At 40.2% G+C, this 26,858-nt stretch overlaps 3 protein-coding genes and 1 long non-coding RNA gene across 4 annotated transcripts in view; 2 read left to right on the top strand and 2 right to left on the bottom strand.

Annotated features, from left to right (window-relative positions):
* The window catches only part of POLE2 (DNA polymerase epsilon 2, accessory subunit), a 38,799-nt gene extending 30,331 nt beyond the window's left edge, over positions 1-8,468 (top strand). The window contains exons 11-16 of the mRNA XM_019662362.1: positions 509-568; positions 654-731; positions 2,264-2,372; positions 3,413-3,589; positions 4,404-4,471; positions 8,296-8,468. Coding sequence (XP_019517907.1) covers positions 509-568; positions 654-731; positions 2,264-2,372; positions 3,413-3,589; positions 4,404-4,471; positions 8,296-8,314 — 511 coding nt within the window. The 3' untranslated portion in view covers positions 8,315-8,468. The remainder of the gene's footprint in view (positions 1-508; positions 569-653; positions 732-2,263; positions 2,373-3,412; positions 3,590-4,403; positions 4,472-8,295) is intronic.
* Positions 8,469-15,116: 6,648 nt separating this feature from the next.
* Positions 15,117-16,859, bottom strand: LOC109393290 (uncharacterized). Its single transcript, XR_002126223.1, has 2 exons — positions 16,771-16,859; positions 15,117-15,831 (listed from the first exon to the last, which is right to left on the bottom strand). It is a non-coding gene; the product is annotated as an uncharacterized LOC109393290 (long non-coding RNA).
* Positions 15,772-22,564, top strand: DNAAF2 (dynein axonemal assembly factor 2). Its single transcript, XM_019662361.1, has 3 exons — positions 15,772-17,604; positions 20,790-20,933; positions 21,678-22,564. The coding sequence occupies exons 1-3, from the start codon at positions 15,790-15,792 to the stop codon at positions 22,170-22,172; spliced, it is 2,454 nt and encodes an 817-aa protein (XP_019517906.1). The 5' UTR covers positions 15,772-15,789; the 3' UTR covers positions 22,173-22,564.
* A 1,973-nt stretch (positions 22,565-24,537) lies between these two features.
* MGAT2 (alpha-1,6-mannosyl-glycoprotein 2-beta-N-acetylglucosaminyltransferase) lies at positions 24,538-26,141 on the bottom strand. Its single transcript, XM_019662391.1, has one exon. The coding sequence runs from the start codon at positions 26,031-26,033 to the stop codon at positions 24,693-24,695; it is 1,341 nt and encodes a 446-aa protein (XP_019517936.1). The 5' UTR covers positions 26,034-26,141; the 3' UTR covers positions 24,538-24,692.
* Between the last annotated feature and the right edge of the window lie 717 nt (positions 26,142-26,858).

Raw genomic sequence — 26,858 nt, 5'->3', positions numbered from 1 at the left:
AAAAAAAAAAAAAAAAATGAATGGAAGAAAAATTTGAGGAAATTAGTATAGTTAAGAGATAAAATTATCCTCATATGGTGATCATGTATGTTACACTGTACTAGAGATTTATAGTGAAAAGTATTAAAAGGATGAGTGATAATTTCAACCACATTTTGAATTTCTTGGTGATGATACTCTTAAGTGTCTAGAGCTGCACTCTTCAATATGATGGTCACTGGGCATATGTGTCTCTTTCAAGTTAAATAACATTTAAAATTTAGTTGCACTAAACACAGTTCAAGCACTCGGTAATTGAGTAGTGCAGATATAGAACATTTTCATCATTCCAAAAGGTCTACTGGATGGCTTTGATCTGGAGACTTTTAGTAGTTCATTTATTAGAGTGCATGAAATTTTAAAAATCTTTTAAATGTATTATTTGATTAAAGGCAGTAACTGGCTTTTAGAAAATTGGATAGTGTTGCAGTATTCTTTTTAAAATGAATTATGTTGAATTTTGCTACAGTAGTCGTTTTGTGTTTGTACCTGGTCCGGAGGATCCTGGATTTGGTTCCATCTTACCAAGGTAAGTTTTATTCAGATTTTTGTAACAGTAAAGAAACTTGTAAAATTTAAAAATATATCCTGTATCACAAAAATTGTTTTTGTAGGCCACCACTTGCTGAAAGCATCACTGATGAATTCAGACAAAGAGTACCATTTTCCGTTTTTACTACTAATCCTTGCAGGTAAATATTAGAATTTTGTATTATGTTTTTTGTCCTTTCATTTAAAAATAAATTTAATTCTTAAAATTTGCCTCTGAATTTTAAATGTTATGGGATAAGTATAAAATTTCTTTATTTTAGTTTTCTCAAAACTTTGGAAGTATTTTAACTACATTTAACTAATTCACCAATAATGCATTTAGAAGCTTCAATAATGGATGGAGATTTAAAAATAGATATCCTCATTACACATGCTTTAAGAAAAGTAACAATGGGGGAATGAAAAGATTACACATTTACTGTACGTGCTGCTCATGGTGATCACGGCTGTCTGAGGGAATACCCTCAGCCCTTGGTTCTCCTCTCTTTTCTTCCTGCCTTCATTCCTGTGGTGACCTTATCCAGTCCCATGGCCTTACATACTTTGACAACTTCCAATTATATATATATATCCAGCTCAAACCTCCCAAACTCCAGACTCAGTATCTAGTTGCCTACTCATCATTTCCCCCTGGATGTCTAATAGACCCTAACTTCAAACCCACAGCCTGTTCTCTATCCTTCCTCATCATAGTTCATGGGACCTTTATCCTTCTAATCGCTCAGGCCAAAACCTTTGGGGTTTCTCTCACCTGCAGTTTTTCAGCAAGTCCTTCAAAAATTTGAAGGAAGACTGGCCTCCTCTCTACGCCTCCACCTCTATGACCCTGTATCCTCTTCTCTAGCCTGGATTATTGTAATAGCCTCCGAGTTGGTCTCCAGCTTCATTCAATACCTGCCCTTCTAGAGTCTGTTCTTAACACTGTATCAGAGTGATCCTTTAAAATGTAAGGCTCCCCCACTGATCCTGAAAGATGGGACCCCTCATGGCATCAGCAATAGCCACTATCCTTGCAGTAGTCAGGGCCCTGCATGATCTGCCTCTGATTCCCTCTCTGATTTCCTCTGATTATTTCTCTTCCTCCTCATTTATTCCAGTCACCAAAGCATCCTTTCTGTTCCTCAGATGTGCCAGGCACGCTCCATCCTGCTGTACCTGTTCCCTCTGCCTGTAATGTGCTTCCTCTGTCTAGCTGCCCAACTCTCTCACCTCTTTCAAGTTCTGTGCTCAAATCAAACTTCATCATGAGTTTCCCCTCTCCCCCTGCACCCCCCCATTCTGATCATCCTCTTCACTGCTGCTGCCTTCTAGACCTTTCCTCCCCACGAGTGATCCAGTTAGCCCACCTTCTTCTGTTTCCCATACACATAATCATCTTCCAACAACTATAGAATTATCATGTGTATTGTTTGTTTTCTCTGATCACCCTTCTCTCATTTGTGATCTTTTTGTTTTTGTTCACACTTTCCTAGAATAGTGCCATAACTGTATACATATTAGGAGCTCAATAAATTACTGTCAAATGAATGAGTGAATAGATAATTGTGGTTGAATCTTTGTTGTGGTAAACAATGGAAAGTGGGAATAGCTTTGTATTATACAATATTTTGCCTTTAAATTACTTCATATTTTTTTCTGAGGAAGTCAAATCCAACTACTGTTTTCATTTCAGAATTCAGTATTGTACACAAGAAATTATTGTCTTTCGTGAAGACTTAGTGAATAAAATGTGCAGAAACTGTGTTCGTTTTCCTAGTAGCAATTTGGATATTCCTAATCACGTAAGTTAAGAGTCTTTTTTTTTTTTTAAGATTTTATTGGGGAATTGGGGGAGAACAGCGTTGCAGAATTGGGGAAGGGGAACAGAGAAGTTACTGTCCTTTTGTTCTTTAGTCTAGCTGTGGAGGATGTCGCTTCACTGGCCCATGTTGGTATTATCATTGCGTTCTTCCTGGGTGAGGCAGTCGCTCGCCGGCCTCTGGACGGCCGCTCACGGCGGCTCTTGGCAGCTCACGCTGGCTGAAGAGTCTTCTTTATTAAACTGTCTTACATGTTGCATTATGTAAAATTTTGTTAAGCCAGTTAGTAATTTGCCCTTTTGTTTATTTATGGTTCAAAATAATTTGAACATACTTTTGTCAGTACGTTAATTTTTGTTACTAAGTCTGTGTTGCTCAACTTTCTCACTGAAGTATCCCCTAGCAGGAGGAGGAAAGCACCAAACCAGCGGGAAATTTATTTGAAGCTTTCTGTTTTGCTTTTAAAACGCATAAACCTTATATTGTACTTCAAAATATATGTATATGTTTTAATAAAATGTTCATGTTTGTTAACTATTTTCTATATGTCCACATCAGGAGGATGTGTAGTATTTATCTTGTAGCTTCCAGGCTCCCTGACATAATTATCAATACCTGGTTACATGCACCCCCTTTTGAGAAGTATGGGAGCAAATCATACAGAGCATTTTCTGTAATTATTTTATAATATTTAAAGCTGATGTAGGCTAAATACCTCAAGCTATGGAATTATTTTTAGATGAACAGAATTAGTAAATGGTACAGTTGTTCCAATATGACTAGTGGAGGAGTAGCTTTAATGGTATATGGTATTAAATGCAAACTCACCGATTTTTACTAAAATACAGGATAGTTCATTTCTTCTCATATCCGTGTTTCCCAAAGCTCTGTGATTCAAAGTTCTAATTGTTTCTTAAATTTTCTAACTCCTTTTAGTAATTAATATTTAATTTGAAATTATTTGTTAGCTGTTTTAACTTTTACAAATGAACTAAAGTTTGTTTTGTGTCATTCTTTTTTAGTTTGTGAAGACTCTCTTGTCCCAAGGACACCTGACTCCTCTTCCCCTGTATGTCTGCCCAGTGTACTGGGCATATGACTATACTTTGAGAGTGTACCCTGTGCCTGATCTACTTGTCATCGCAGACAAATATGATCCTTTCACTCTGACCAATACTGAATGCCTCTGCATAAACCCTGTAAGAATGTGGTTAACATTATATAGTCATAGTTTGTCAAGATTAGAGTGTTATTGTTTTAAATTTAAAATATGTATTTAATTACTGTTGCAGTAAAAACATAGTAGTAATGAAATACTGAATTAATTTGGGATACACAGAAAGTTCTTAAACTTTCAGTATAACACATGACTATAAAGTAATGTGACTTTTAAAAAAAAATAAGAAGAATACACTAAAGCTTATAAATCCATGAGTATTTTTCCCTTCAAAGTAACTCACCTTGGGATTCCTTTCTAGGAATTGTTTTCAGAGCCTGTAGCCCATTCTCTTTAAACATATTAATGGTACTTGTCCTTTGGGAGGATTTTAATTTTTGGGAATTGCCCAAGCCCCCATAATCTAAGCCTGATGAATGTGGAAATTCTTATCGGTACACATTTTATTATTTCCTTTTTATGCTGAACCTTGAAGTTGCTTCAGAATTTCTACATAAGTATGATTGGCTTTTTCAATTTGGGAAATACAGTAAAACCTTGGATTGCAAGTAACATGGTTTGTGAGTGTTTCGCAAGATGAACAGACATTTCTAATTTTAACGTGGTAAACGAGTGATGTCTTGCAATACGAGTAGTTTGTTTCCAGAACAAATTATGCTCACAAACCAAGGTATTACTGTACTGCTTAAACATTGTTGTTGATGTCAAACAGAACATCTTCACTAGAGATGTTATGCTCAGTTTGCTCCCTTGATTCTTGTGAATTTTAGACCTTAAAAATAGGAATTCTTTTATAAAAGTTGAGTATTCACTTACAGGCATTTTTCTCCCCAAAGGGCTCTTTTCCAAGAAGTGGATTTTCATTCAAAGTGTTTTATCCTTCCAATAAGACAGTAGAAGATAGGTAAGTGTTTGGAATGTTGCAGTGACCCATTGGAAATGTTCTAGGCTAAAGTTATTGTGGTCATGCTCTGTGACATAGACTTTTATGTGCTGATGCCACATTTGTGATGAACTAGATCAAAAACTTGTCTTCTGAGGGACATCTCAGACCAGCTGTGGCGGTCAACTAGTACTCTTACAGGCTGACAACTGATGATGTTATTATCTGAGAGGTCAGCCCTGCCTTCCACCTGGCTGATTCTCAAAACCTTGGCAATCTGCCTTAAATTGGCAGCAAAGAAGTTGGGGGGAGCTGGGTGATAGTGTGATGACTGTGAGGGATTGGGGTTGGTGGGAGGTCTTAGGGGAAAAAAGAATAACCACCTGGTAGGTGGTGGTTTTCAGAGGGCGATCTAATACACCACCTGATTACAAATCATCTGGGGTCTCTGCTAAAAGTGTTAAGTTCCAGGATCCCACCCAGATTTATCAAATGGCTCTCTAGTTGTAGGGCCCATGAATATGCATTTTGATGCTGTTTCCCTTGGATTTAGGTACCCTAACATGCAATTTGTCAGGTAATCAAATGTGTTTTGAAAAAGCCTCCACTTCCTGTTAAGAACAAGTAACCAAATGGCTGTGTCCAGCGTGGCTAGTCCAACAGCTGGAGTGGGGGGCTGGAGTGGGGGCGACAGAGGATCAAGAAAAGATAGACAAAGAAGTACTTGAAAGCAGGGGCTAGGTAGACAACTGTCTCCTGATGGAAGGGCAGTGACCCAGTCCAGCAGCCATGGTTTACTTACATAGCCTTACTTATGCGGGGACAAGAAAGGGAAGGAAATGGCCTTGGGCAGAGGACGTTCCCTGCGTCAGCTGCAGGATGTTTACTACCAATGTTGCAACAAATGTATTGGACCCAGGATGTTTTATCACCAGTGTACCAAAACCATCACCTCCCTATGCTGAGATGCTGTGTCAGCCTTGCAAAAACACAGCCAGAGAGTGTGCCTTGCACCAGCCTCTCCTTTACAGCTCCGGAAGGTGGTCTTGGTCTCCGACACCAAATAACTGCCTTCCAATTTTTTGTTAAAGAACATAATCTCCAACACAGTCCAATTGTCTTTATTTTTTGGTAATTAACATATTTATTCAAATAAAAATCAGCATAATTACATGACAAAATTTCAAACAATGTTTAAAGTATAAAATAGAAAAGGAAAAATAGCTCTGCTCCCTAACCCTGAACCTGTGACTGACAGTTTCCTATATATATTTATTGAAAACAAAGTTATGCATTATTCTTGTTGCTCAATACTCATGGAGGATTGGAGTCCATTCCCTTTACGACACAATTCTAAGTTTTATCCTTGGATTTAGTCATTTGACATATATTTGATTCTTACTGTATTCCAGGCACTGCTTAGTTTTTGGAATATAATAAGACGCTCTCATAAAGGTCACAGATATTCTAGTCTCTGTCCATAAGCCTGACACGTGTTTGACTTTACCGAGCCCACACTGAATCCTAAAATTAGTAACTGATTTGGAATTGCCTGTAGGTGAGGGCAAGGACTCTCCTCCAGTCTTCTCCACTCCCCGTTGTCTACACCCGGATGTCCCCGAGGACATCTGCTTTTGTGACCCCAGGACTAAGTCTCCTCTGAGGGCTGTCTACCTGGAGCATATTTTTGTCTACCTTCTGATTGACTTTTACTGAACTGAGATTTGGAATAAAACTTACCCTGCTTTGAAAGCCAGTACTGGGAACCTTAAACAGGTTTCAGTCTCAGAAAAAGAGAAATCTACCCCCAGCCACTATTTGTTTATCTTAGGGAGACTGTAAATCTTCTAACAGACTCCCTTCCCTTTGGCCGCTAGGAAGCACTGCCACATGTGCAGCCCATCTGTAGCTACAGAGGAATCACAAGCACAGTGCTCGCTTCAGTGGCATATACTTAAAAAAAAGAAAACTTGGAGTGAATTACAAGCATATGCATAAAAATTGGTGCAGCCTTGGCTTCATCTTTTCTGACCTTTATTTTCACCTTACCTGAGTTTCCTTATTTAGTTACTTTTATCTTTTTATTACATCTCTACAAACCTTTTTATATCCCTTTTTTAATAAGTCGGGATATAGGTAAATAAAGCACAGTAGAAAATTAACTGATTTATTATGATAGTGATGCAGGATGATTTGTGTATTGACGCCTGGATTCGTGGTCTTGTAGCACTGAAGGATGGAGACAGACCAGAGAGGCAATTTGCAGAAAGAACTGTTTTATTAGAGCAAAGAGATACAGCTCTCTCAAAGAGTGGGGACACCCGGAAAGTTGGAATGCCCACTGACTAGCGGGGGAGGCTACTGTTTATTTGCTTTTCCTAGCCTATCTGGGGAGAAAACTGGTGTCTATTAGTACAGATTTATGTAGCCTGGAGGGGGTTTCTCTAAACAACCTAGTTGTCTCAGAGCTTAATTGGTGTTTTAGCTCCAGCAGGGGTGTTATCTCCAGGCTGTGCTCTCAAGGCCGAGACTGAGACCTGTCCCAGAGCATAATTAATGATTTTGCTCTGGCAGGAGAGTGTTATCTTAAATTTGGAGTTTTCAAGGCCGAGGCTTTAAAGATAGTTTATTTTCTGCTCATTCTACCAGGGAATTCCTAACTGCCTAATTATTACACTAACTAACCTGTCTCATTAGCACAAGACACTTCAGTTACATTTCTTGTAATGTTCCCCAATTGCCATGCAGAATTGTTTTGTATTCTAAGCACTTAACAGATTTCCATGACAGCTCTTAACACACTGTATTAGAAGTCACTTATGTGCCTGTCCTCTTAAGTGTCTAGCACAGTAGTACTTGACTAGCATTTGATGCTGTTTGTTGAGTTGAAATAGTTGGTTCCTTTATCTTCTGTGGACTCAGATGCTGAAAACCTTTGGCATAATTTCCAAACTAATTTAGTATTAATAATTTGAGGAATCTTTTCAGTGCTGGATCAAACAGGTTGATGCATGTTTTATTTTTGAGAAAACAATGTTCAAGGTATAGTGGAATGATTTGGTCTTCTTGATACTTAGTTTCTCTTAAGAAGTAACCTCGTTATAACATTTGTGGAATCATATTGCAGAGTTAATCACAGAAATGTAGTCAGAGTAAATAAAGTTAACTCTGTTTCAACGTGTACTCTCAGTTACAGCTGTTTTATTTAAAAGCACTATATTGGTATTGTAGTGGAGAAATACCCATTCTCACACATACTTAGTCAATAAAAAAGAGGTAAAAACCTTTAGGGAGGGCAATTTGACAAGATTTCTTAAGACCTAAACTGCATATACCAGCAATTCCATTTCTAGGAATTTATCCTACAGGTAAACTGGGCTTATGCACAAAAGTTGGTGCAGCTGCTTTTATTGTAGTTTCTGTAATAACAAACAGGTTAAATGTATATTCATTTCAATATGTGTACTTATTCAGAACTTCTAATTTAAGTTTGAAAGCCTTATAAGGATTAGTTAAAAAAATATATAATGTATTTATTACTAATTGAAAAACAGGTGAATAGTGTTCATAGTGGACACTTGTGTATGTGTTTTTATAGCATATACCCACGTACGCATGTTTATATATAGATATTATTTGACTATATTTATAAGAATATATATACAGTTGCTTCTGGGGAGCAGAAATAGAGTGTGAGACTGACTTATTTTTCCCTGGGTCACCTTTTCAATTTGGAATAAAATGCATGTATTGACCTATCTTTTTAATTAACTAAAACTTAATATTAAGAAATGTACAGTAACTTAGATTTCCAAAATGTTTAATTTTATATTTTCTATTTTCAGCAAACTTCAAGGTTTTTGAGATTCTTAAAAAGACCACCCACCTGAAGAAACAAGTCATCAATTTTCAGCATAATTTTATACTTTATGTAATTTTGATACTAAGTTACAATAAATTATGGTAAACGCGATAATGTTTAAATTTGTATTTTATGAAACTTTGATATTAAGTTGTAATAAACATGATGGTACACTTTAAAAGTTTTATAGGAAAATATTTTCTGCAGTCTTAAGAAATATATGAAAATATGTATAAAAATATAATCTAATTATACATGTGCACTTAAAAACTGTTTCAGGGCCGGCTGAGTGGCTCAGTTGGTTAAGAGTTGGCTTAAGAACAGTTCAAGGAATATAATTAATAATGTTGTAAATATTTTGTAGGGTGTCAGATGGTCACGTCTTGTTAGGGAGACCACATCATAGATGGGGTAGAGGCTTGATCACTGCACTGTACACATGAAACTGATGTATAATATTGTATGTCAACTATAATATATATATATATATTGTCATGGGACGTGGAGTATAGTGTGTGAGTGGAGTCAAGGGAATTGTAATAGATATGTATGATATTGGGGGGGAAGTGGGGCAGCGGATTGGGGGAGGGGAATTGTCACTTCGAGGGGTAAAAAGTTTAATTATTGCACTGTGTTGTACAGCTGAAACTAATTTTTAAAAATGTGTATTTCACAATATAAAAACAAAAAGAAACAAAAGCGTTGGCTTAAGAGCTCGAGCTCTGAGCAACAGGGCCGCCGGTTTGATTCCCATATGGGCCAGTGATGCTGGGCCAGTGACGCAGTGCCCGAGCTGAGCTGTCGCTGAGCTGCCAACAGGTGGCAGGATGGCTTAGCTGGTGTAACAACAAGATTGTCTGTTCGACGGTGGACTATGCCCACCCACAGCTTAAAAAAAAAACCAAAAAACTGAAATTCCATTATTTTTATATTAGTCATACACTAATGTTCACTTAAAGAAAAAAATATTAAAAAATTTTAAATCATTTAGTCTAATTTACATTTTTATCACCATAAGCATCCTAACAGTATATTCAGCAGTTTTTCAAATTGTTTAAATTTCAAGTCACCTAATTTATCCTGATAGTGAAAACTTTTGTTTCAGGATATTACTGCTATTCATTACATAATTATCTTTTGGCACTGGAAATTTAAAAACACAGTCCCCATAGTTTTTACATTAGAAGATATGTTTACTTTGAAGCAGCATGTTTTGCTATTTTGTGTATAATCACTCAATGTTATTCCCTTCCTTTTAGATTATGGCTTAGCAACAATAGCCCAGAAATGAATCTGAATGACAGGAAGTTGTCAGAGGTGCAAAGAGTGTTTCAAATGCAGGAGTAACCTTAATATTACAAAGAGCCTGAAATGGAACACATTACTGTTAATGAAAATTAGTTTTTTGGGGAAAAGAGGCTGATAAAAACATATTGAGGGGAAAATTCCTCAAGAAAATTTAATGTGAATGTAGTGACAAATGAATTATTAATAATTAAAGGTGAAGTGGCAATATGAGATGTGGTTTGAGGATGGAAAGTTTGGGAAGAACGTTAGAAGAGGCCTGATGTTAGAAGAGCAAAATTTAATTTCAAGAATAGCCTAGAAAAATAGAAGTTAAAGATGCCATCAAGGCATAAGTCCAAAACTTACTACTGATTGCTTGGGAAATTTTATAATTTGGACCTTGAAACTGGTAGTAAAAGAGACTCCACTAGTTTGTTGGTCCAGTTATGAGAACCATAGAGCTAAACATGAATGATAGACAGAAAATTATAAACAAATTGGATACAAGGTGTCCCTTCACTCATTAACTCATTCATTTAACAAATAAATAAAGATGAGCTTTTTGAGATCTCTTTAGGAACACAGTTAATGGCCAGAAAGATAGAGTGCATTTAGGGGTTAGCAACGTGAAGTGAGATGAAGCAGGTAGTTAATTAAAAGCAGATAAGATGCCAGAACCAGGCAATAACTAGTGGAATAAGACAAGAACTAAAACCAGGTGGCAATCAGCATTGCCCAGAAATGACAAGGAGGCAGAGGTCTGAAAGACAGGGCAGTGGAGGAGCAGCCCTGAGGGTATCCTGGGCTTCTACTTTGGGTAGAAACAGGTTTTTGTGCTCCCTGACACAGTGTTTAATCAGCTGAAGCATGGCTGACCTTACTGCAGACATCGGGGTAGGAGGCAGATTACACATGATGGCTGTGGGTAAGATTTCCCTGGCATGAGAAAAGCAACACTTGGTCTCCCTGTTGGGAAACCACAGGAAGTGCCAGGAACTGCACAGACTGGAGCACCCAGTGGCTTGTCAGTAGGTCTCAGACCATCTGCTCTGGACCTCTACTTCCCAATATAGTGTCCTTGCTGGCATGCAGTGTCTGGAAGGACGAGACAAGACAGTTTGCACCAAGGGGTTAACTGATAATGGTCTTAATACTCAGTCCTCCTTTCAAAAGGCATGTATATTTTAATAAGGATAGCTTTTCCTCAAGGAATGAATTTTAGGCAAGAGGTCATGTTGGGGGCATGGGAGATTTTCTACTACTCCACATTGTCTTTCCCAGAGCTTTTTATGTCACATAGTAAGAAGTTCGACCAGGTGGCAGGCATGGACCCTTCTTAGAGAATCCAGTGAAAACTAAGGGCCCCCACCCAGAAAAATCCACACAAGCCTAGCCCCACTCATGATTTCACATAATTTCAGAGGACTCAAGAACTCCGAAGACCATTCTCATTTCCAAACAGGTGTGGTCTGTTGTCATGTGCATAGTATGATGTGTTCATGTTTGGAAATGCCTTTAAGATGAAACGTCCAGATTTTGAAGTTACAAAGGTATCTTAAAGTAGGTTAAAACCAATCATTTGGTATGTTCACTGACATGAGGGTTATAATAGAAAAGGGTGCCATTTTATACATCCTTCACATGCTTTAACGATCTTCCAGAATTCATCTTTANAAATTGGATACAAGGTGTCCCTTCACTCATTAACTCATTCATTTAACAAATAAATAAAGATGAGCTTTTTGAGATCTCTTTAGGAACACAGTTAATGGCCAGAAAGATAGAGTGCATTTAGGGGTTAGCAACGTGAAGTGAGATGAAGCAGGTAGTTAATTAAAAGCAGATAAGATGCCAGAACTGGGCAATAACTAGTGGAATAAGACAAGAACTAAAACCAGGTGGCAATCAGCATCGCCCAGAAATGACAAGGAGGCAGAGGTCTGAAAGACAGGGCAGTGGAGGAGCAGCCCTGAGGGTATCCTGGGCTTCTACTTTGGGTAGAAACAGGTTTTTGTGCTCCCTGACACAGTGTTTAATCAGCTGAAGCATGGCTGACCTTACTGCAGACATCGGGGTAGGAGGCAGATTACACATGATGGCTGTGGGTAAGATTTCCCTGACATGAGAAAAGCAACACTTGGTCTCCCTGTTGGGAAACCACAGGAAGTGCCAGGAACTGCACAGACTGGAGCACCCAGTGGCTTGTCAGTAGGTCTCAGACCATCTGCTCTGGACCTCTACTTCCCAATATAGTGTCCTTGCTGGCATGCAGTGTCTGGAAGGACGAGACAAGACAGTTTGCACCAAGGGGTTAACTGATAATGGTCTTAATACTCAGTCCTCCTTTCAAAAGGCATGTATATTTTAATAAGGATAGCTTTTCCTCAAGGAATGAATTTTAGGCAAGAGGTCATGTTGGGGGCATGGGAGATTTTCTACTACTCCACATTGTCTTTCCCAGAGCTTTTTATGTCACATAGTAAGAAGTTCGACCAGGTGGCAGGCATGGACCCTTCTTAGAGAATCCAGTGAAAACTAAGGGCCCCCACCCAGAAAAATCCACACAAGCCTAGCCCCACTCATGATTTCACATAATTTCAGAGGACTCAAGAACTCCGAAGACCATTCTCATTTCCAAACAGGTGTGGTCTGTTGTCATGTGCATAGTATGATGTGTTCATGTTTGGAAATGCCTTTAAGATGAAACGTCCAGATTTTGAAGTTACAAAGGTATCTTAAAGTAGGTTAAAACCAATCATTTGGTATGTTCACTGACATGAGGGTTATAATAGAAAAGGGTGCCATTTTATACATCCTTCACATGCTTTAACGATCTTCCAGAATTCATCTTTACGCCTCAAAGCCATTCCAGATGTAAAGCTAAGCCCTAAATGATAGAGTATTTTTATTTATTTATTTTTAAGATTTTTATTGGGGAATTGGGGGGGACAGCACTGGGGAATCGGGGAAGGGGAACAGACAAGTTGCTGTCCTTTTGTTCTTCAGTCTAGTGGAGGACGTCGCTTCACTGGCCCATGTTGGTATTATCATTGCGCTCTTCCCAGGTGAGGCAGATCGGTCTCAGGCCACTGGATGGCCACTCACAGTGGCCCTTGGCAGCTTACGCCGGCTGCCAGCCACTCACGGTAGCTTATGTAAGCCCACTGCAGCAGGGGCTGCAGCCTACGCCGTCACTGGAGACTCATGGCAGCTCAGCTCCAGGTCGAGCTGTTCACCATCTTAGCTGTAGAGGGCGCAGTGTCACTGGCCCTAATGTGGGATCCGAACCTGGGCTCTGCTGCTCAGAGCTGGCGCCCCAAGCCAACTCTTACCCAATGTGCCACTTGGCCGGCCCAGGTATTTTTAAACGTTTTATTAAACAAGTTCATTAAAGAAAAATTTGGAAATATAATCATAAAGAAAAAAAGTTTTAATGACCTGCAATTCCACCAACAAAGATAATGTTAATATTTTGATATATATCCTTCCAGATTTGTCTCTGCATATATGTCTTCCTTATAAAAATATTTTGGGGTCATACAATACATACTAAACTTGGTTTTTTCTTTACTATATCCACTCTTTAGATATCTGAGTGCCTATTATGTTCTAGGTATTGGGGAAGGTAAACCAGGAAGGCAAGGTCCGTGCTTTCATGATGCTTACCTTCAAATGGGGCGAGCCATACCCTATCAAAAGAAATACCAGGCCGGCCAAGTGGCGCGTTGGTTAAGAACTGGCTTGGGACGCCAGAGGGCCCCAGTTCGGATCCCACATATGAGGGCCAGTGACACTGCCTTCTACAGCTAAGATGCTGAACAACAGCTCAACCTGGAGCTGGGTTGCCATGAGTCGCCGGCAAAGGCTAGGCTGCAGCCCCTGTGGCAGTGGGTTGCCATGGGCTACCGTGTGCAGCCAGCAGCCAGCGTGAGCGGCCAGCAGCCGCAGTGAGAGGCCATCCAGAAGCCAGTGACTGATCTGCCTCGCCCGGGAAGAGTGCAATGATGGTGCCAACTTGGGCCAGTGAAGCAACGTCCTCCACAACTAGACTAAAGAACAAAAGGACAGAAACTTGTCTGTTCCCCTTCCCCAATTCCCCAGCGCTGTTCCCATCCCCCAATCCCCCAATAAAAATCTTTTATAAAAAACAACACCAACTATGAACCATGTTGAAAAGAAAAACAATGTGGGCAATTTTAGATGGGGTGCTGGAGGTGGGAGAAGCATACCACAGGGAGTCACTAAGGTGACATTTAAGCTCTTGACACTCAAGGGCCCGCGCACAGGAGCAATGAGTGTCTGCCAGAGGTTCAAGTATCCAGCTTTGAATGCTGCCAAGAGATCATAAGATGAGGGCAGAAGTAGGGAGAGAGGAGTCAGGAGTTCTGTTTTTGGTCACTTCAAGCCTTATGGGCTTAGCATTAAATCATTCAAATAGAGGGCCAGCCGAGTGGCACATTGGTTAAGAGCTGGCTTGGGACATCAGCTCTGAGCAGTAGGGCCCCGGTTCAGATCACACATGGAATCCCACACTGCCCTCTACAGCTAAGATGCTGAACAACAGCTTGACCTGGAGCTGGGCTGCCATGAGTCTCCGGTGATGGCGTAGGCTGCAGCGGGCTTACATAAGCTACTGTGTGTGGCTGGTAGCCAGCGTGAGCGGCTGGCAGCAGGTGTGAGCTGCCAAGAGCCACCGTGAGTGGCCGTCCAGTGGCCGGCGACTGATCTGCCTCAGCCGGGAAGAGCACAGTGATAATACCAACATGGGCCAGTGAAGCAACGTCCTCCACAACTAGACTGAAGAACAAAACGACAGCAACTTGTCTGTTCCCCTTCCCCCAATTCCCCAACGCTGTTCCCCTCCCCTAATTCTCCAATAAAATCTTAAAAAAAAAAATCATTCAAATAGAGACCTTAAATGAGCAACTGGATTTAGGGGTCTGGAGTTTAGAACCTGATATATGTCTGGTGTTTGTGAGTGTAAATTTATCTGTGAAGGAGAGTAAATGGAGAAAAGATGGGGTCCCAGCCTTGAGGCATTTCCACTTAGACACTGACCAGAGGTAAAAACCTGCAAAGCGAACTATGTAGTGTCAAGTGTCTGATGAGGAGAAGCATGGAAAGTGTCTTGTCCCTGAGGTAATGCCAGCATCGTGTTAAATGTTGGTCAGTTTCAACAAAATGAGAACAGAAAAATAATCACTGGATTTAATAGCTACTAATAACTACTCTAGTCAATATTCTTCTATAATATCACTTTGAATTATAGAATCCCATTGTATGGCCGTACCCAAATCTGCTCAACCAGCCCCATGGTTAAATTCTTCCCAAACCATAAAGTTGCCTTGAGCATACTCTTAGCGTTGGAATTGCTAGATCAAGTATATACTCCTAAAAGCTTTTCATACAGCTACCAACTACTCTCTAGAAAGGTTTTGCTAAATTCCACTACCACTCCAAGGAAGTATGGTAATTGTAAAAAAAAAAAAAAAGCCTTTGCCATTTTGATAGGTGATATGTGGTATCTTATATTTGCATTTTTATTAATGTAGTCTTACATGTTTGTTGATCATTAGTTATTTATTAATAGCCTGCCCATCTCTCTTGCCCCAGATGAAAGTTGTTACAGGGCAAACAGTATGGTGAAATATCCAGAAGACGAAATTTTGGTTTAGAGACGTGATAAAGACAGATAAACACAGGTCTGAATCACAGCTTGTGAATACACTGTGTGACCCTGGTCAGGTAACTTCTCAGGTCCCATCTTCTTGTCTGTGAAATGGTATCAGTTCTACCTTGAAATGTTCTTAACAATAAACGAGATAACATACTCGTACATAATGCTGGAAATTATGACAATTATTCACAGTATGACAGTTATCCCGGCACAGAAGTAACTGCACCATGGCAAAGGAACCTAGAAAACACGAACCGTAGGGTAGGTAGTTGGTTTTAATAAAACTAAGATGCATTTCTGGCATTTCCACCATCCCACTCCAACTCCTGCCCCTCCTCCCGGGTGTTGGCGTTGTCACCACGGCAACGAGCACGCGCTGCCCTAGACAATTCTCGGGCGGTTACCGACCTCCGCCACCTCACTCTCCGCGGACCAGCGACTCGTCTGCGCGTCGGTCTCACCTGGTCTCGGATTGATCTCCCTCGGACTGAAGGATAGAGGCCGAGGGGTAGCATGACCAAGGCGGCAGCCTCTTCGCCGCTGGAGGACTTGGACCTGAGCGGAGAGGAGGTTCAGCGGCTCACCTCAGCCTTTCAGGACCCGCAGTTCCGGCGAATGTTCTCCGAGTATGCCGAGGAGCTCTCCGACCCCGAGAACCGGAGGCGCTACGAGGAGGAGATCACCGCGCTGGAGCGCGAGCGCGGAGTGGAGGTGCGGTTCGTGCACCCGGAGCCGGGCCATGTGCTGCGCACCAGCCTGGACGGGGCGCGGCGCTGCTTCGTGAATGTGTGCAGCAACGCGCTGGTGGGCGCACCCACCAGCCGGCCCGGCTCCGGGAGCGCGGCGGCCGGCAGCCAGTGGTCCCTGCCCTACAGCCTGGCGCCCGGCCGCGAGTACGTGGGGGGGCGCGGCAGCCGCTACACGGTCTACGACGTGGTCTTCCACCCGGACGCGCTCGCCCTGGCCCGGCGCCACGAGGGCTTCCGCCAGATGCTGGACGCGACGGCTCTGGAGGCCGTCGAGAAGCAGTTCGGCGTGAAGTTGGACCACAGAAATGCCAAGACCCTGAAGATCAAGTATAAGGGGACCCCGGAGGCCGCCGTGCTGCGCACGCCCCTGCCCGGAGGCGGCCCGGCCCGGCCCGAGGGGGAGCTGCAGAGCCCTCTCCCCGATTTCCCCTACCCCTACCGGCGCCCGGCAGTCTCCGGGAACCCTGCGGTCCCGGAGCCCCCGGCGCCCTCCCCGCAAGAGGCGGTGCCGCAGCCCGCCCCCACCGAGCCTCGCTACAGCGTGGTGCAGCGCCACCACGTGGACCTCCAGGATTACCGCTGCTCCCGGGACTCGGCCCCCAGCCCCGTGCCCCGGGAGCTGGTGGTCACCATCCAGCTGCCGTTGTTGCGCTCGGCCGAGCAGGCGGCGCTGGAGGTGAAGGGAAAGCTGCTGTGCCTCGACTCGACGAAACCCGACTACCGGCTGCGGCTCTCGCTCCCGTACCCGGTGGACGACAGCCGCGGCAAGGCGCAGTTCAACAAGGCCCGGCGACAGCTGGTGGTAACGCTGCCCGTGGCGCTGTCCGCGGCCCGCCGGGAGCCAGCCGCGGTGCCGGAAGAGTCCGCCAACCTGTCCGGAACTGACGGCGCGGCCGGCGCTTCCGCTCACGAGGGGGAGTCGGACCCCACGAAGGGTCGCGCAGGAGACGGAGGCTCGGATCCCAACAGAACTGGGGCTGCAGACTCCGGGATCAACACGCCGGGCGCCTCCGGGGAGGAGCTTGTCTCGGAACTGGAGGAGCGGGACTTGGGAGTGCAAGGGGTGTCGACTACGGGCATCGGGGAGAAACCGCTTCCCGGAACCGGGAGCTCCCCTTGTACTTCATCCGGGGACCTTGACAGGGGGTCTTCAGCTGGAAGAGGGAGTGAGCGTGGAGATCTCACCTTTGAGACGCTCGTGGCCTGGGAAGGCACGGGCAGGGGGCCTTCTGATCCAGCCATGGGTGGTCCCGGGACCGACTGCAGGGAACCTTTGTGCCCTCCTCTGCAGTGTACCCAGGATGAAAAGTGCTTGACGCTGCTAATTCACGTGCCTCGGATCCAGCAGCAAAGTCTTCAAGGGGATGTGAGCCCCATCTGGTATAAATTGTGCTTCTCCACCCAAGACTTAGTTTATTATTCCTTGTTTTTGAAGTTTGCACCAGAGAATAAATTGAGTACCAAAGAACCTGTGGTTAGCATTTCTTCAAACAATGCAGTAATAGAACTGGCCAAATCTGCAGAGTGCTATGGACATTGGAGAGAGTGGTATTACGGTTTAAACAACGATTCTTTGGAGGTAATAGCCTTTCTAGAGTCTTAATATTTGAAATATTCCATCCCACTTTTAAAATCTGCTATTACAGGCATCCTCTCTGCTTATCCTAAACAAAGAATTTTCCATTACAGCGTATCTCGAAATTCTTGAAATTGATGCACGTGATGAAATATGTCAGTGAACGTTAAACGTATATTTGGGGGGAGGGGAGAACATACGCATCCCTTCTGATGGATGGGTTTCAAGTCTTCATAATTGTCTTTAATGCAGTTGTTTCCGTGGAGTCCGTTGACTGTGAAGGAGCACATGAATGGATTCCCAAGGATCCGTAAACCTGTAAAATTGTATGCAAAAGTTGAAGGTGTTTCCTTTTTGGGAGAAGGGTTGTAACTCTAATCATATTCTCCAAGGGGTTTATTACCTAAATAAGTTTAAGAATCATTTTGTTATGGCCATATTTTAAGTTGGTAAATACTTTGTTCGACCATTGAAAATAAATAATTTACTTACGGAGAGCAAAAGTAACTTAGCCGGTGCCACAGAGTTCTTATGTAAGAAAACTAATTCAGAACCAACCGTGAATCTAAATCCCTTGCCCTTTCTACCATAGGAGTATACAGTGAGGCTTGATTTTAGTCGCTGATGATGGTGAGGTTGTCCTCAGGTGGGCGTTATGTTACATTGAAATTCCCTCTTTTTGTGTCTGTTTTAATCATCTTTAGGTGCCTACTATTATTTGATACAATGGCTAGCAATTAATAAAGTGTAATATAAACATTTGTCAAACTTAACACCTCTTCTGGGCAAATACTCTAGAATTGGGCTAAGCATTACCTAGTTTACTTAGGCTATAATTTTGATGAATAATTCAGAATATCCCTTTGTAGTTGCTACTATACTTTTTAGGTTTTTGAGGTCCTTGAATTTCAGATTCAGTACTCCAGTACTATTGGCAAATATTGAAAAAATCTTAAATTTGAAGTTCTAAAGAACTTTTTAAACTCATAAATGGATCCTTTTGTAGTTCATAAGCGTGATGAGTGGATGTTCATGCTCTTCTGTGAGATGTGCCCCCTCAAACCTTGTTATGACATGGGAGCATTACCTCATTAACATGAAAAAAACAACTCATAAATTAACAATTAGTGGTTTTGACTGAGGTTTGTATGTATTACATGTAATTTTAAAAGCTCTTTTACCACATTCAAAAGTTTAATTCCCATCCCAGAAACACCACTAGTTGCACAGATTATGTATTAAAAATTAAGTTTTGGGCCTTGGGCTTTAACCTGACAAGTTTTCACTTCTTCCCATTGTTTTTCTAGAAATTTGCTAATAAGTTACATTTATATATTATGAGGGATATCTTCTGTGAGAAGGGGTTAATTTGAAACCCACCAAAAGTGGAAAAATAAGTAGCCAGGGTTAGGTAAGATACTTTGTGAGAATATAAAATAGGAAATTGACTATTGTTTATATCATTAGAAGGGGGAAATTTAGGAACGCTGTCAATTTCCTGTAATTGTTTTAATAAGTGTGAAAATAACTCACAATAAGGGAAGAAAGCTTTGTGGACAAACAGTTGAGAGAATACTAAAAAATATATTTTAACCTGATTTTCTAGTATGCTAACATTATTTTAGCAAAGTAACTAGACCAAAATGGGATTTTGGCAGCTGTGTTTTATGTCTTGTTTTATATCTTTGCGGTTTGAAATAGATTTTTAATTTATTCATTAATCATCACATAGGTAAACCATAATGTTCAAATTTTTATTTATATTTCACTATCACTAGACCAAGCTCTAAGTATTAAAGTAAAAATTTTAAAAATCACCAGAGTAGAGGGTGAGTAGACAGATAATATATCATGATTGTATCATATGCATTACATAAAAATAATTATAATGTAAAAAGACTGATTTGTGGCTGTTAAGGTCAGAATTGTTACTTTACACATAAACAAGTACAAAATATATTTATATAATGCCTTAAATATTCACTAGGAATTTTCCTAAAGCTTCACGACCACTGAATTCGGTATTTTTATAGTAAAATCAGCCATTAGAATGTGAAGACAATTTTATGCAAATCATGTATAGTTCAATCATAACCATTTCCATGATAAATACTTATAATTTTTTCCTTGGGTTAACTGAAGACTAAACTACTTGGTATATTTTTTTGCAATCAATGTGTCTTTTCCAGAGACATGAAACTTAGAAATGCTTTTAATGGGGGTGTTTCTACAATATAATACAGTGTCATTCTGGGTCTTCAAATAATAGCAAGGCAAACTACTCCAAAAGAAATATTTCTCTTCCCAAAGTTCATTTTTGTTTGGTAGGTGTTCCCAAGTTCAAACACTGTTTAATAGAAAACTTGAAACTTGTCTCTTTCTGATTTCCTCCCCATATTTGGACCAAATAATGAACTGTTTTTATTTGTAATTATAAAATGTTTATATGAAAGTACAGAGGAAAATACTTGTATTCTTGTCAACAATGAACTGATTTTATGAATTTTAAATATGGTTATTTCTTTAACTCTCTAGCTAAATACCTATATTCACTTGATATGAATATGAACAAATTGCTTTGTACCTGGGTTTTTTGTAAAAGTGATTTTTGCTTTTCCTAATCGTTTAAAAAGCTACCTCATTCTTATAGCTATATGCTAGTGTCACACTGGATTATCTCATTGCTTAAAAATAGAATATACTTCTCTTAAATAAAATATTATACTTGACTCTTACCTGGCTAAGAACTAAAAGGCAAACTGGTCACAGAAAATTTGAATAGACCCTGTCATGTATATTTCGTAGCTGACTCATTAGGAGTGTTCTAAAATGGAATTATATTTTATAGCTGGAACTGCATTTATAGTCCTAGAGGTGATCTTAATTGTATAAAATATTAAGAAAAGGAAAAGAAAATATCATTTGTGAGATTATCTAGGAGAGAAAACATACCTCAGATTTAATAAAGACCTAGAAAAGGAACTAAGACCTTTTTATTTTAAGGTCTTTTCCTATATGTGTATGTACTCTTGCTAGTCTTATTTCTTACTGTTTTCTCTGGCCAAGACAGCAGGAATAATGTTAAACATTTTAAAAGTGTAATCCTGAACTTTTATGAGCTGTTTTTAGACACAACTGTGTCAAGTATGACCTATAAAGCAAAATATGTTTTACTTTTTTTATTTTAGGAAAGGTTGTTTGTCAATGAAGAAAATGTTAATGAGTTTCTTGAAGAGGTCCTAAGCTCTCCTTTGGAACAGACAACGCCCCTAACCCCACCATTAATTGAAGTTCTTCAGGTTACTGATAGCAAGATTCAAATTCAGGCAAAGGTAAGGATTTTTTTGGTGGACTTTATAAAATAGTGACTTAGGACAAGATTAAAGCCTAATAACTAACTTAATTCTTGATGTCATAACTTTAAATTAAATGTATATAATAGTTGGGATGAGTGACGTTAAGAGGAATAAAGACTTTTTTGCATGTATTTTACTATGTGCTAAACACTGCAAGTCATTTTCACATATGTTATCTCATTTAATCCCAAAGTAACTGTCCAATGAGGAATAGGGAGAAACTAACGTTTGGGAAGTTAGTCCAGGGACAAACAAGTCTTTTTTACTTTAAAACCATAGGAACTATGTTATTACAATTTGTTCTTTCTTGTTGAATCTTAAGTTTGGTTATTTTTAGTCTTCAGTATTGGACACACAAATGATTTCGTAACTAGCAAAATAGACTTATATGAATTGGGGGGAAAGCAGCTCTGAAGAATCACAGAAATTCAACAATGCTCTTATGACTGCTTAAGGGTTTGTAGGCCAGGATTATTTTATCCTGAGGGAGATGAGTCATTGAAAGGATTTAATCAGAGAGCTAATGCTAGGTTTGCACTGTAATGCAATAGTAATGCAATAGCTGGCAGCATTTGGAGAATGACTGAGGAGGAAGCCTGTCTGCAGGTTTGCAAAGGTTATTCCCTCACAATTAAAAAAAAATTTTTTTCCAGAGGGTACTACAATTTAATTTTATATTAGTTTAAAAGAATTATTAATTTGTTGTTTCTCTTGACCTAGTTGCAAGAATGTAGTAACTCTGAGCAGCTGTATGAAAAGGAAGAAAGAGGCAATGAAGGAAGTCATCTAACTGAAAAAGAAAATATAGAACATCCTCCGACCTCAACAACTGATTCTGATTCATCTATAGTAGTTAAAGCACCAGAAAAAGACAGTTGTGGTTCAGTTGCATGCTTGCAACAAGAGTTTCTTGATGTTTCTCAAATGCTATTTGGAAAGTCCCAGCAACCTGAGTCAAAACTGGAACCTGAATTTATAAAAGAAAAAGGTGCTGTTTACTCAAATGAGGAAAAAGATAATTTGAAAGAACCAGTAATAACTGATGAGAAAGAATTAGATGGAGATCACCTGTCTTCATTAGCAGTTCACAATATACCTGGTTTTGACAACATAAAAGAAACCAATATGCAGGATGGTAGTGTGCAGATTATTAAAGATCATGTGACTCATTGTGCATTCAGTTTTCAGAATTCTTTGCTGTATGACTTGGATTAAGTTTATAATTTTAGAATTTAAAAGTTAAGAGAAAAAATTTTTGGACTTAAGGTATTTCTGGTAACTACTAACTTAAAACCGAAGATATTCAAGAAAGTGTTATTTTGGGCTTAAAATAGATTCTCTTTATGTTAACTTCTATCTTAAAACAAAGTATTCAAGAAATCAAAATTTGCAACTTTGATTTTAATGGGGAAACGAGTTTGTTTTTTTTGCATGCAGAGTTCATAGTTCTCTTAATTATGGAGGTAAGTTTTGTGATTACTCTGATAGACATTTTTTCTGAGAGTTAAACGTTTAGTTTTAATACAACCTGTATATATTTACTTCTGTGTTGTTTTTGACTTCTTTTGTTTACCATTACTTTAATAAAGTTTCAAAATAAATATTCATTACGTTGTCTGTCACCAAGTAATTCTCAAGAATGCAATTAGCTAGAAATATTAGTGTGTGTTGGGGGGTAGAATAAAACTGTTTGGAAGTCTCATTAGAATGTATTTATGCTTGAAACAGAGAGTCTTAGAACTTTACTAACCAATATTCAAACAATTACAATATAAATACTCTGAAATGTAATATTTTTGCTTCAACTCTACTCTTCATGTGTCACAGAAAAAAATATATATAAAATACAGGTTATTTAGTACTTTGAAAATTTGTTTAATCTTTAAAGAGGTTTTTGGAAGTTATTATTATAGTACTGTGTTTCCCCAAAAATAAGACCGGGTCTTATATTAATTTTTGCTCCAACAATCTACATTTATTCATTTATTCATGTACAAAAATCTACATTTATTCAAACAGTCATGTCTGGCTGATGATCTTAACTGGGGCTTATGTTTGGGGTAGGGCTTATATTACAAGCATCCTGAAAAATCATGTTAGGGCTTATTTTCTGGGAAACACAGTATTAAAACACCTCTTGCTTTTAGTGTACATTTATGAATTCTAGAACAGGACAATTAAAAGTACTGGGAATTTGCTCCCACAGGAAATTGTCTTCATTATATTATATGAAAACAAAAAGTCAATGTTGTCTAATCAATTTTCTTTATAATGCCTAAGAGGGCAGCAGATAATGTATCTGTGGCTAAGTTATTAATTTTGTGAAGCAGAGCACCAAAAGTTGGTACAAAGCCTGGCAATTCAGCGATTTACATTTATAATCCTGATAAAATCTGAAATCAGACTGGGCTGAGGGCAGTAGCTCACAAAGCAAGAGAATTATACTGTATATGTCAATTATATCTCAATAAAGCTGTGAAATTAAAAAAAGAACTATTAGCCCCAACTTAGATGTACTTTTCAACTATAATATGAATCTTAATGTGTGTAATAATTTTGAAACTGCACACTTACACAATTTTCTTAGATTGAAATGACTAATTGTAATATCTACACAGATATTAGTCTAAGTAATTTTTGGTTGAATGTAATTGTATACTGTTAAGGGAAGCTTCCACTTTAAGTGTGGAGTAAATTTTAAGCCTTTTCCCTATAATTTATGCATCTATCCTTTTAAAAAGTATGATTTCAGTTAAAGCTGGCACTAGAACATGTTCCATTTTGGCATGACTGAACTTTGTACCATTTCTGGCTGTATTTCACTTACACAGCAGCTTTTTATTGTTCATTATCTATGCCTGGCTAATTTTGAAAGCCAATTTCTTCCAAAGAGAATGCATTGTCAAGAGCTGGGTTTTATTTCAAACTCCGTTATATAACGTTACACATAGTAAATATGAAGATGTAATGCTAACTTTAAAACTTCTAGAATGTCTTTACTGAATTTTGCTGTAAAGAGTAAACAATTTATTCTGCAAAATGATTAGGAATCTTTTTATGCAAAAATGAGTTTTATTTTGGCAGCACTAAAAGAAAAAAAAACCCCACTGTATGTCTACATTGAGATGAAAACAGTGCTTAAACTTTCTTATCAATCAAATACATTCCAAAAGAAAGTGTTTTATGAAGGTTCCAAAGCACAGGCAAACCCTAATACAATAATACAGGAATCTGTAATACTGAAAATGACTTTTTGACAGGGTGTTTAATAAACATAACTTCTGAATTATAAAACCAGGGAAGCAATCCCTTCCTAGTAACTGTGTCAAGAGTGAAACTGGGCTTGTTCCATTAATACTCTAACAATTTCATTGTAATACTTTTTACTGCTGTGACAATTTAAATAAATTTTGCTGTACTTAAGTCTTGAAAGTGGAAAAGTGTACAAAGTTGCAGATAAAAAGATTAATAGATTAATGCAATTTAAGTAAAATTTCCCCTCCTCTCACAATTATTTAGCAGATACAGACTGAGCTTTAAAACCCAACTCCCAAAATGAAAAACTTGTGTTTATCAGACATAAAAGGAAAAGATTATATTTGGACACCGTTTACAAGACTTTTTTTTGTATTAAAGCAGAAACCAGTCCTTAAACTTTTTTATTCATTGTCTATCCTGTTTGGACAAATATCAAAAATAGAAGACTGTCACTTTTGCTTTTGTAATTGTGATTTTTCACTGCAGTCTTCTATAACTTTTACAGAGTTCATGGTCCCTTATATCTCCCCACCCTCCATTTTTCTTAGGTGGGGAAACAGCTGCCATAAACTTCTCACTAATAGTTAGAGTTTCTGGAAACATGTACTGTTTGTTATTATTTAAGAGTGACTCAATTTGGGCACTCTGGGTGGATGGTCTACAGGTTTTCTTGTGGTGCATACCACAGTCTCCAGCATGAAAAATCCTAGGTACTTGAGGAACCAGCACTTTCCAGAATTTTGGAAGACAAGATACAGTCAAATATTGAAGAGTCCAGTCCCAGTTATAATCATCGTAAGTACAGAAAGTGTCTGTGCATTCAATCAGCTTCTGATATGCATCCCGGGTCAGGGCTAGACCCATATTGTGCTCCGTAGATTTCCAAGTTTTCACATCTACCTTGTCAGCTATGCCATAGAAACTGCGACTGGCAGTATAGCTCCCCAGGGAGAGAACATCACATTCAGGGCACTCTTGCTGCTTTAATTTCCACATCTTTTTGAAGACATGGTAAAAGTCTGGGGCTAAGTAATGATCCTCCTCTAGGAAAAGAATGAGGCCACCATAGTCTCGAAGAACTTTGACCCTTTCCCATACAAAATGGAGTTTCCACCACCAGTGATGTTTGGTTTGGGAGAACTTGGCCTCTCTATAGTGGCCAAATGAGTCAGGATACTCAGCATTAATGCATCCCATCTTCAAAGCTGCATTCTTCTCCAAATCTCGGGGGCAATCTCTGGGGTCACTGCCCGGAAACTCATTGGGGTACAACTGAATGCTGAAAGGAAAGAACACCTGCAGAACCGGACAGAAATCCACCCCAGCGATCAGCTGATTGATTTCTGTCGACCAGAAGTCATGGCTAAAGATGACGAGGACGTTGTCAATGCCCTGGGCTTTTCGAAGTGAATCCAGCAGCAGTTTGAGGTACTCGGGCCGGTTATGCACCTGGACCACCAGCACCAACTCTCGGGGGAGCCAGGAGCCAGCCTTATCTACATTTCTCAGCGTCTGGTCAAAGTTCAGCTGGTACACCAGGGACCGGTACCTCAGCGTCAGGTTGTCCGCGTCCGGCTGCGAGGCCGCTGCGACCAGCGGAGCCGCCGACTCGTTGGAGACCCGGCGGAGGCCCACGGACACGGCGGGATGGTCCCCGCCCCGGCCACCCGCACCCCGCGGGGGCTCAGCGTCCAGCAGCGGCGGGGCGAGGGCCTCGTTCTTCCTTTGTCGCCCATTGCTGCTCCAGAGGACGAAGCCGCAGGCGGCCACCACAAGCGTCAGGATCAGCACCTTCCGCTTGTAGATGCGGAACCTCATGGTCTCCAGGGCCAGGAGCGCGAGTGCGGAAAGGAACTAGCGGCTTCTGCAGAGAAGGGGCGGCGGTGGCGGCCGTCGCCTTGGCCTGTAGCAGTCGGAACTGGCCCCCGCGGCNAGGTTGAGCTGTTGTTCACCATCTTAGCTGTAGAGGGTGCAATGTCACTGGCCCTCATGTGGGATGCGAACTGGGGCCCTGCTGCATAGAGCTGGCATCCCAAGCCAACTCTTAACCAATGTGCCACTCGGCCGGCCCCCAAAAGGCATATTTTGGGGTGGCAAAACTCTGCTTCCCCTCAGTTTCCACATATAGGTGATATCATACAGTATTTGTCTTTCTCTGTCTGAGTTATCTCACTTAGAATAATTCCTCAAGGTCCAGCCATGTTGCCACAAACGGCAGGGTACCTAGGAACAAAACCTGAAGAGAGAAACCTGGTTCATCTTCATGGCACTGAGGAAGTGATGCTATGGGAACCTGGGGCTGACAGAGCCCTGCACATTCCAAACCTTCTTTGTCGCTTGTTACCATTTTTGGCTTAAAGTCTATTTTGTCTGACATAAGTATAGCTGCCTACATCAACTCCAGAATGGCAGACATTTTCGTCTTCTCCATTAAGTCATGTTGCTTGTGGTTTAGATAGTATGGGATTTCAGGGTCCTTCTTTGTCTCTTGTTATAGTCTTTGTTTTAAAGTTTATTTTGTCTGGTAGAAGTATTGCTACTCTAGCTTTTTTTTAATATCCATTTTCATGGAATATCTTTTTCCATTCCTTTATTCTCCATCTGTGTGTGTCTTTTAATCTGAAGTGAGTCTCCTGTAGGCAG

This window comes from Hipposideros armiger, unplaced genomic scaffold, assembly GCF_001890085.2.
Source record: "Hipposideros armiger isolate ML-2016 unplaced genomic scaffold, ASM189008v1 scaffold_373, whole genome shotgun sequence".
Lineage (NCBI taxonomy): Eukaryota > Metazoa > Chordata > Mammalia > Chiroptera > Hipposideridae > Hipposideros > Hipposideros armiger.
This window is presented reverse-complemented; position numbering and strand designations above follow the sequence as displayed.